At 40.3% G+C, this 10,550-nt stretch overlaps 1 protein-coding gene across 1 annotated transcript in view; it reads left to right on the forward strand.

The window, feature by feature from the left end:
• Positions 1-2,225: 2,225 nt before the first annotated feature.
• The window catches only part of LOC104547442 (PMS1 protein homolog 1-like), a gene marked incomplete at its 5' end in the record, with an annotated part of 21,613 nt that continues 13,288 nt past the window's right edge, over positions 2,226-10,550 (forward strand). The window contains 4 exon segments of the mRNA XM_010193123.1: positions 2,226-2,342; positions 6,118-6,240; positions 8,225-8,368; positions 9,717-10,550. Of these exon segments, the coding sequence (XP_010191425.1) occupies positions 2,226-2,342; positions 6,118-6,240; positions 8,225-8,368; positions 9,717-10,550 (1,218 nt within the window).

Consider the following 10,550-nt stretch of genomic DNA (forward strand, 5'->3'; position numbering starts at 1 on the left):
TGCCCTCTTTAGTATATAGGCTTTAGTTTAACCTACAGTGGTAACTAGTTCCTAAAATTCGGTCTGTAGTTCTGACTGTTAATATTCGATAAATACGACTGGTTAAAAATATCCCCCGAACTTGTTAACAGTATCTACTTTTAGCAAGTTTGCATTTAATAACTTCTCATGTTCCACAGCTTTCTTAAAACCACTGTACTGAAGTGATCTTTTCACAGTCTTGAGTAATAACCTTGCATTAATCAGCAGCTAAGATTTATATCTGTACCTGTGGCATCATACTAGTATAACCTAAAATAAACAGCACGATGTTTATATTAGTCATGTAACAAGTGTCTTTCTCGGCTTGGTCACATGCATTTAATCTAAAATATATCCAGTAAAGAAAAAAAATCGCTTGGCACTTTGTGTTTCCCTTTTAAGTAGTCAGTTTTAAAATAGAAGCAGTACAGGATATATTTTATAAGAGGAGCTCTAAAGAAGAGGACGAATTCTTTCATCACTGCAAAATGTGTTTGAGGAGATTTACAGCAGATACAGAGAGGGAGGCTGAGAGGCAGCGTGATTTGGGCAGCGTCGGGCTGCCCTTTGCCACTGCCTGCTGCTGAAGTATGATGGGGACTCCCTGTCAGAGCTGTGGACGCACAGCCTGTGGCTCTGCCTGCTCCTCTCTCCTTCTCCCTGTTCTGTGCTCCCTGCCCTCCTCCACGTAAACTGTCCTTTACATTTGAGGGCTTTGTGCTCACTGCTGAATGACCAAACTGGGATCCAGAATGTGCGGGGGTTGCCAGGCTGTAAGGAGGTGAGGTAGATTCAGGCAGGACTGAAAAGCCCCACTTCACAACTGCTGCAGAGTGTACATGGCAAAGGAAAATTAAGGATTTGGGGAATAGTTTTAGGCTCAACAGTCTCAAAGCTTTACAATTCCACCTGTCCTGTAGGAAGGGAATATCGTTTTACAGGAACACCGTGTTCTTCCGTGGAATTCACCCCTCAAGGCCAGTAAATATCCAACTGGACAGGTGGGATTTTAAGGCTATGTATTGCATTTCTTGAGATGGGTGCATGTGTATTCTTTGCTTGCTCACCAGGCTTTCACATAACATCCTGTACCAGAATACTCTGAACTCGTTTTGAGTTTATTGGACACCGAGCACCTATTGAAAACATCAATTTTAAGCAGCGCTGTAAGGGCAGATTTAAAGTGCAGCTTGATGCATTTGAGTTTGTACATTTGTGTGTTGTACACTGAAATACACTCAGTCAGCTAAGAGTGACAGAAATAGATATAAATCAGATCTGAATCTAGCAGTCTCAGTTGCCTAGAAGCAGAAAGCCAACTAAGCAAAACTCTTCTTGCTGTTGATACACAGAAGTAAAAGCAGATTCAAAGTTAAATTTATGGCTGTTTAGTATAGGGCTCCTCATTAGTGAGAGACAACATTTCACCTCCTGAAGTAGCTAGTATTTTCTTTATATGTCAGTGGACTTGGCAGGTAACTTCTGATGCAAGTTGCAGTTCATACCGCCTTACTGGATTTATTAAATCTCTGCAGCAGTATTGCAAGATACGTAGCTAAGGGAGCAGATACTGCTCTATGCTTCTAACTTTTGCAAAGCTTTTGTTACACAAACAACTGCTTTCCTTATAAACACTTCCGTAGAAACTGCATTCCTTTCTAAATAGCAGCCTCATCATTGACCTGGAGAATCCAGGTGAGAGCTGTGAATGGACATCTCGTAGCCTGATTTCTACCAAAATGGCCTGTCTCTTGAGTATGAATATCACAAGCATTGCAGTGCCCACCTTTGAATTTTGACCGTCACGTTGGAGACGTGTCATAAACCCTCATTTATGTGCTCAGTAAAACTGCAAAGCCTACTGCTGTATATTTAAGAGGATAAGTAGTATTTTTATTGGTTTGTTTTTAACAGTTGTTTCAGGTGCAGAAGTCCTGATTAGCCATATAACATCCATAAATACAAGCTTTGCTTAATTTTCCCGTCACCGGGAATTTAAATAAGTAAAACAATATGAGAAGACATGCCAAAAAGTACCATATCGTGTGCATTAACACTGAGAGTTGTGAATGTAAGCGGGTCAGAGTACAGAATGTTACATATACAGTATGTGTGCAGTTGCATATGCATGTTCATAGACATGACTTAAGTTCAACAAATATAAATATAATGTCAACAATTTGACTCTGTGCCATTTGTTTCAGGCAGTTATTTGGCAGAAGACGAGGGTGTCGGATCACAAAATGGCCTGTATGTCAGTTCTGGGAACAGCCGTTATGGGCAGTATGGTACCTTTTCAACACTGCTGTGAAGATCCTGAGGTGAGTTGAAACTTCCTTCTCCCAAACCCACTTAAAGCCTGTCAGTGAAGAGAGCTAAATCAGTATTCAAAAAGAAGGATGCTTTGAAAAAGAGAATGTTATCTCCAGATTGACACCCAATTAATGCGTTTGATTCTGTTACTGTTCTCTCTGCAAAATTAATTGGTTTGGTGATTGAAAATCCGCTCCAAGAATCATCTAGTCAGGACTCATGTGGCACTGATCAAATGGCAGTATAAACAGTTGTGATGACAAATGCAGAATTGCTGATTGCTCAGAGCTGTCTTAAGATGGGATTCCTGGCCCACATGCAGGTTGTGCTCTGATTAATATCTAAGCATTTAGATCATTCTCATCCTCGTAGACTCCGAGCCTTGAGATACTCTCAAGAGTATCCCCTCAGTTTCAGTGAGGGACACCTGAGCAGTAAAAGAAACACATACTTAAAAGGCAAGTTATGCAGAATTTCCACTGAACATATATTTCAAGGAAGTACTGGTTAGTTTTCAAAAAATTTAGTGCACTTGGCTTTGTTTACCCCTGTTGAAATTGAGAGAATTCCCAATGATATTATCCTTTGTCTAATATTTTCAAAAAATCTTTTATTCTTCTTCCATTTTTCTTGGAGACATTCTTATAAAGGGGAGTCTTGCTACTGCTGATACTTCAAATTGCATTTTCTTCTGTTTTGTAGTAATAAATCTTGACCAGTCACATAGAAGAGATGAACCGTCGTCTGTAAAGGCACAGTGGCTATTAAATACAACTTAATATGCAGCATTCAGCATGTTAAGTTGTGTTTAATGGCATTATTCAGACTTCAGTGAGGTCTGAACACCTGCATGTGTTCAAGTTTAATAGCATTATTCAGGCTTTAATAGTCAGTTTGTAACAATGCTTGTAGTACAAATGCAGGGGAGTGAGGGGGAGAAAAAGCAAAGTTGCTTCTTGTAGTGTACAGAGTTTGAGTTGATTGTGTCTGAGTCCAGATTGGCTCCTACCTGAGTGCAGGCTAGATGTGCCCCGCAGGGCCATTGCAGGGGGCTCCGAAGGGAAGACATGGGGGTATTTAGAAGGGACTCGCTTGAAGGAGGCACGCAAGTTCTCACGTTACCTCTCTGCTATATCATGAGGCATCCATATGCCTTGAATAGAAGTTGAGGAACATTCCATCTCTCTCTCTGTCTCTAAATAGTGTGTAAAATGCCACGTGCATCATTTAGAGGTGTTATAAGTGATCCATGCATATTGCTCACACACCAGTCTACATTCAGAAACCATGGACACTTCTAAATTAAGCAGTCAAACACTATGAAATGACAGAATTAAGGTTTCCTGTGTGCCCCTTTCTTTCTTCCTTGTATGCAGGTATTGGGATAGATATTTAATGACAAGGCATATGCTTCTTTTGTCCTTCCCATTAGGTCCATGCCTCATTTAACACACAGACTGGAGGGCAGCTCTTTAATTCCTTTCCTTTCCTACTTGTTCACTGCGTGGCTTCATACTCCTTTGCTGCAAAGTCTCCTCTGAAGTCAAAACTAATGTTGCTATAAACAGCTTCTGTAAGCTGTACCTTGCTAACTGCGGAGTTAAAACTTCTGTTACAAGTCATCCAGGGGTTTTAAAGCCTGGCCCTCTTCAAAACATCTCTATTACGAGCGCTGAATGAAACAAGAACACATTTTTAAGCTGACTCTGAAGCATGCAAACTCAGGAGCTACTTGTAAAATAAGAAGAAAACTGAGAAAATAAAGAACTGACACAACTTTCTGCATGTACAAAACAGCATCTGTGGTTTTTACATCCTCAGCCTTGTAAATGGATGATTCAGTTTTGGCTGAAAACTTTCACACAGGAAATTTTCCTAGTCTCTTCTTTTCCTGTGGAGGTTGAGTTTAGCATGTATACGTGCCACTGGGAAAAAGACAGGTTCTTAAGAAAGACACTTTACTGTCCACTCAACACAGATATATTTTAATACATATTTAAGTTGCTTTTTATTAAAGTATTGACTTTGAAAATAGTTGATCTAACTTAAAAGCAAAAATTCTGTAATATTTTCCAGTGTCTATAATTTTGTATTTATATTTCATATATTTCACATATGAAAATCCTAATAATTAAGACTAGTGTTAGAAACGGTTGCGAACTTTTAATGAGCATACTGATATTCTGCATGGCTTTAAATAGTAACAGCAGTCAGCCACTTCTAAATCTGGCAACTTCTTAAATGAGTTATTTAGAGACTTTCAGTTTTGCTTTAATGTTGTCTGTATATAAAAATATTGTTGGAAGTGGAAGACTTGTACAGATATTTGGAGATTAGAAAAGGAGCTGGAAGCCCAGAGGAGGAGCATTCGGGGAGGATGTGCTAAAACTGCAGAATAAGATCTAGAAGTGCTGCATGTTGTTTTCTGATGATCATCCAACAGATATTTGACACGTCTTTAACTTGACCAGGGGTGTTTGGTTCTGTGCAACGTTGCTGACCAGAACACTCCAGCTTTAGCACAGAATGCTTGTTACAAGGTCAAGAGGGAATAAGGGAGCACATGAGCAGATAGCTGGCATGACGTAGATGGATGGGAAGGATAGGCCAAATCCCAGGGATTTTAGATTCGATTTCAAATGCATGATAATTTGGATTTTAGTAAACAAAAGTGGTTCTGGCAAAAGCAAAGCCAGCAAGGTCTGATTTCTGTGTTCTGTGATCCACCCTGCTGCCAGAGCGTTCCACAGGCTTTCCCGTATCTCCAGAATCTCCATCCTCACAGCGCCCCAGTGTTCCTTAAACTGTTTGGGCAAGCAGCAGTGGGGCAGCGTGTGGGGCAGTATGTGGGCTGGTTGTCCCGTCAGTGCTGCCTTGCTGATGGATCCTGTCTTTGGAAAAGTTGCAATTGCCTTTTCCTCAGCAGGGTCATTATCTTGGGGCTCTTGTCTCCAAACAGCTGTCAGTTATCACAGGAATTACAGAAATGTTGTATCTTTGGGATTTCTCCTTCTTCATCAGATTGAGTTGAAGTTGATCCAACAGTCTGAAAGTTGCTCAGTGTTGGAGAGGGGAGGTGATGAGACAGCAGCACAAGTCATTGGCCTCATTTTGACCTAAAAATATATTAAAAAAAGCTAAAGAGTCTCAACAGAAAAATATTAAAACTTGGAGTTAATGTCAGGTACTCGATTCGTGTGATTTTCCAAGGCTCCTTGGCAGTGCTGCATGCTCACAGGTTCTGCTGTGGCCTGTGAATCACTGGGGCTCAGCACCCTTGAGAGTCAGATGATTTGGATACAGGTGGTGTAGGTAAATTTAGGTGCCCTGAATAAATGCCTTATGCCAGGCTATTTAAGGTGCCTGTGTGTAGAAAGGGAGGGATTGTGTGCTCTGGGCTTTCCCTGTAAGAGTCATTCCCTACTGCCTTCACCAGGCTGGGCAGCAGTGTGTGCCTTTAACTTGTGCAAGGGTTGTGTTGGTGACCTGACAGTCAGCAAGCCCTGGGCTGCAGACAGTGAGTGACCTGGTGCAACTGGCAGCCCAAATGGGAAAATTCTCAATAAAGTGATCAAGGAAAAGAGATACAAACTTCTTCTTCTTCACCTCTCTGTTTTTTTTCCTTGAAGTCCTTTCAGTTTTTGTATCATAACTTTCAAGAAGCAGTGCATGCGTTTGAATGACTTGGACTCCTGTGCAATTTAATTTTCATCTCTCACCTCTACAAAACCCTTTTGGGGTTCTCTTTATAAAACTTCTGTTATATTTGTTTTGTCACTTCAGATAAACCTGTCTGGATTCCTCCCAAAAGCTGAGTCAGACAGTTCTTTGACAAGCCTTTCAAGTTCGGAAAGGAGTTTCATTTTTATAAATAATCGTCCAGTTCATCAGAAGGAAATACTGAAGGTAACATCCTTTAGCTTTTTATTCAAGGAATAGAAGCATGGCTTCTTTGAGGACAGAGATACCTATGCAATCTACAACCTCCTTCCCCACATAAAATAACTGGAGTGTTACAGGTGAAGATCCCAGCATTCCTAACAGAAACCTCTTCCACAAGTCTGATGCTCGTGGTGCCCCAGTTCTGTTCCATTTGCTGCAGTCACGTGTGACCGTAGAGCTGAAGGTTATTTTTATGATGGTTTTAAAAAATACAGTTTCAGATACTAGAATAGATGAGTTTTTCTTTGTATTAGCCTGCAGAAAGTCACCTGTGCAGTTTTCAGTTAGGGCAATTTCCATGGTTTTTGTAAGAGAATGCTTGTGAAGATAAAAGTTCTGATTTTTGTCCACTTCTTGCTGTGGGCTCGTTAAGGAAATACGCACGCTTCCCCTTTAAATTTGTGTATGCGTTGGATAAAAATGAAAGTGATAGTGCAGCAGCACTGGCTGCAGCTAGGCATTGTGTAGGCAGAATTTGATACTCTTGGGTTTCTCGCACTGGTGAACCTCGCAGCACCTCACTTGGAGCAGCCTTGCCGTCCTAATCCTTGCCCTCCCCAGAAAAGAAAATAGCGTTCATGCCAAAGCGAACGTTCTGAAGTGGAGACGATGAAGTAGTTTTCAGCTGGCAAGCAAAGCTTTTTGTAGATGTAAACCCTGAGCTTGTGTTGGTATGTTCAGTGACAAATAAGGCTGTTCCATCTCCACCCAGCGTTTCACGTGCGTGGGTTTTCCAGGAATTCAGAGCTCAGCTTGAGTCCCCTGACAGAGACAGCTTTTTAGCCAGAGCACAGAGGCCTAGATTCGAGGTGGGATTTGGAGTGTGATCATGCAAAGTAAAAATGCGTTGCCGTTCATTTAGGGCTGTTCTTGTAGTGGTGCAGGTGATAGTCTTCCACCGCCTTTTTTTTGTGTCCATTTTTTAAATTATGCTAGCTTTTTAGTGAGGTGAGGATAACAGTGCACGTGTAAGAGTACATTTTGATGGGTTTGGAAAACACGCTGTACATCACTCACGTTTATCCCCATGCTGTGTATGTGGAAGAAGTGCTGGTGAGCTTCTTCTTATGGCAGTTCGGTGCCAGCTGAGGTTAAAATGACTTGAAAATATTTAAATAAGTTTAATGTTATTTAAACTACATTCAAGAATGTTAAAGCATTAAAATCCAGTCTGCGATGGATCTTAATTTTTTTTATGCTTTCATTTTTTTGGTCTTGTTAACATGTTTTTTCTCCAGTGTGCATGTGCTTTAAAGGATCACTGATACTAGAGGGAAATGCAGGGTTCTTTATTTGATCTTCCAATTAACGAGACCAAAATTCTGAAACAACTGAATAATTCTGTAGTCTTTCAGAGGAGTTTTTGGGAGGATTATAGAGAAAATAGTAAGGGCAAGCGAAGTTTGAGGAAAGCTTTAGGTTTATAATTGGGTTAATAAAAGGGACTAATTAATCCTGTTCTGGGAAGAGAGCAGTTTTGCAGTGCAAGTGCTGCTTTCTCAAACAGACTTTAGCTTGGCTAAAAGAGACAGCAGTGTACTGACATGCTGTGTAAGTAGATTTTCTGTAAAAAACAACCAAACAATAGCATTTGTGTTGACTGAGGAAGCGTTGGAGTTGCAGTCCAATTTGGGCATTTCATGTCTCTTTTTCCAAGTGTGACCAATACAGTCATTCTGAAGGTTGGAGTACCTGTTGTTGGTGTCTTGAGTTGGTGTTTGCTTTTGATTTTAATTAATTGAGCTCTGAAGGTGTGGAACCTGCCAATAACTGCCCAGCGTACATGTATACCCATGAGGACCTTTTTAGCATTCCTTTAGCTTAAAAAAACAACAACCACGAAAAGCCAACAAACCAGTTATGCTTTTATGATGTCAAATTTTGTTTCTGTGCCTTCGTGTCTATTTTACTGCCTTTACTGACATCTCTTTCTTAAATCAATCTGTAGTTAATTCGGCAGTACTACAGCCTGGTGACACACAGGGACAGCACTTGTTTATATCCCGTTTTCTTTTTGAATATCACTGTACCTGCCTCTGCTGTGGATGTGAATTTAACACCTGATAAGACTCAAGTTTTACTGCATTATAAGGTAATTAAGGTTTTAAACTGTTTTCGAGTTGTCAGTCTTTTACTCATGTAAGCATAACGAGGGCTTCTGGGACTGCTGAAATGTCTGAAGGTGAATAGTGCCACTCATTTTGGGGTTTTTTTGGGGGTGGTGGGGTAAGGGGGTTGTTTGGTTTTTGTTACATGATAGCTTACTTGCCTTTATTGCTTGACTCTTTTTGTTTGAAAAGTATTGAGCAGGCTAAGTGAAGAATTGTTCAAGATTTAATTCCCACTTGATTCCAAAGATCGATTCTACACTGTCAGATATGTGTGTGTTTCACTTTGTTTTCAGGTGGCTTTATAGTGAGAGAAGCTGAATGGAGTTGCGATGTGTGTTCCTACATAAATCTTATGCTTAACTTCGTAATTACACTAAGTGATCACTGGTTAAATGCCACGTACATTGAGGTGGGAGTGGATGGGGGCGTTTCTGGTCAAAGCAGTATTTTGCCGTTATGTGTACAGATCATTGTTGACATCACTGAAGTTTGAGGATATTGTGTTCGTGCTATCAGGACCTGAAATTAAAACTACATTTGTCTGTTTTAGAGGCTGTGTAGCGATACACTTCCATAAACTCACTTCCACTTGTTAGCACTTCATATGAAGAACAGTGCCACAGAAATCTGTAAGGCTACATGGGTGAGGTGGTTACTCAGAGCTAACGTGGGTAGTCGCAGCAGTCTGTTAATCCTTCTCTCCACTGAAAGCTTTTGTTTGCCTATGTTAATGTTGTAAAAGTACTGCCAGTTAAGTGTCACTTGTGTGAAAATTAACACAGCATTCTCACATTTGATCTAGTGTAAAACTTTCCTTTGGCATTAGAAGAAGGGTTGGGGTTTTCTTTTGTTGGTTGGTTGTTTTTTTAATTTTGTGGGTTGTTTTTTCCCTTTTTTCATTTCCATCATTTGGTCCCAAGCTGTCTTGGAAGCACACAACATAAAAGCACCTACACAGACAGGCTTATGTGAAATGGAATGTTGTTGTTGTTGTTGTTGTTGTTGTTGTTGTTGTGTCTGTCTTGACTATAAGCTTCTAACCCTCTATTAGGTAGAAACAGTTGTACCTGATACTGGTTTAAGCAGTCAGTTATAAAGAAAGTCTGTTATAATAAAGCAGTTAATTGGTTTTGTGGTATCAGAATAGACCAGTGATACAGAATACGTAGTACAAAATGTTTGATGCTAAAGGTGTCCAGTTCAGAGTCCTTTTGAGCCTGTCCAGATTTGTCTGAAAAATACTGTGAATAAGATCACTTTGCTTGTTGTTCTGTATTCTGAATATCTCTCAGTTTAATTTTCAGGTGTGCTTTGTGTTTTCTCTTCCAGGAATCTGTCTTGCTCGCTGTTAAAGATGTGTTGAAATCGCTGTATGGGCCACTACCTGCTGCAGTCCCTGGTGAAAGTAACAAACCAGATGTTACCTCCGAAGACATGTTTGTTCACAGAACAGAACAAACAGATGTGGTTGTTAATGAAACGGGCCCATCTGGAAACGATGATCTACATGCTCATACTTCATGCCTTTCATTCAGCAGTGACATGCAAAACTGTCAAGCAGGAAAAAACACAGAGATCTGCTTAAATCATCAGACACTTGGTGGTGATAATGTACGTAGACGCCTGGACAAAGAAGAGGTTTCTAAGAGTGATGCCTTTCCAGACAGTTCCTTAAATTTATTGTGCGAGGAGGAACAGAATGGACAGAATACGACCGATATTCAAATTAAAAGTGTTCCTGTGGACCCCAAGTCTAAAAAAGCCAATGAGCATCTTTTGAGTGCTGGTAATGTTGATGAAATGGAAAAAAATGAGGAAGTCGTAGTCTCTGAAGACTTACCTGATATCTCTGCTGATAATTGGAGTATGGGAATTGGATATAAAAACCATCTAGGAGACAACCTGGAACCTGTGAAGATTTTGACTCCTGAAGTTGGAGGAACAATCAATAAACAAAATGAACAAAGCAACGATCCACAAGTCTCAAATCAAAGCATAAAGAAAAGAAATGTGATCAGTCATAAATTCGGACATGTGATGGCTTATGACTTAATCAGTAGTAGAATAATAAAGAAACCAAAGTCTGCAATTGGGTTTTTCACTCAAGAATGGCGTCCAAAATTGATAGCTGATAATCCCAAGACCAGTATGGAGGACATCCTG

This window comes from Mesitornis unicolor, unplaced genomic scaffold (genome assembly GCF_000695765.1).
Source record: "Mesitornis unicolor isolate BGI_N332 unplaced genomic scaffold, ASM69576v1 scaffold49109, whole genome shotgun sequence".
Classification (NCBI taxonomy): Eukaryota; Metazoa; Chordata; class Aves; order Mesitornithiformes; family Mesitornithidae; genus Mesitornis; species Mesitornis unicolor.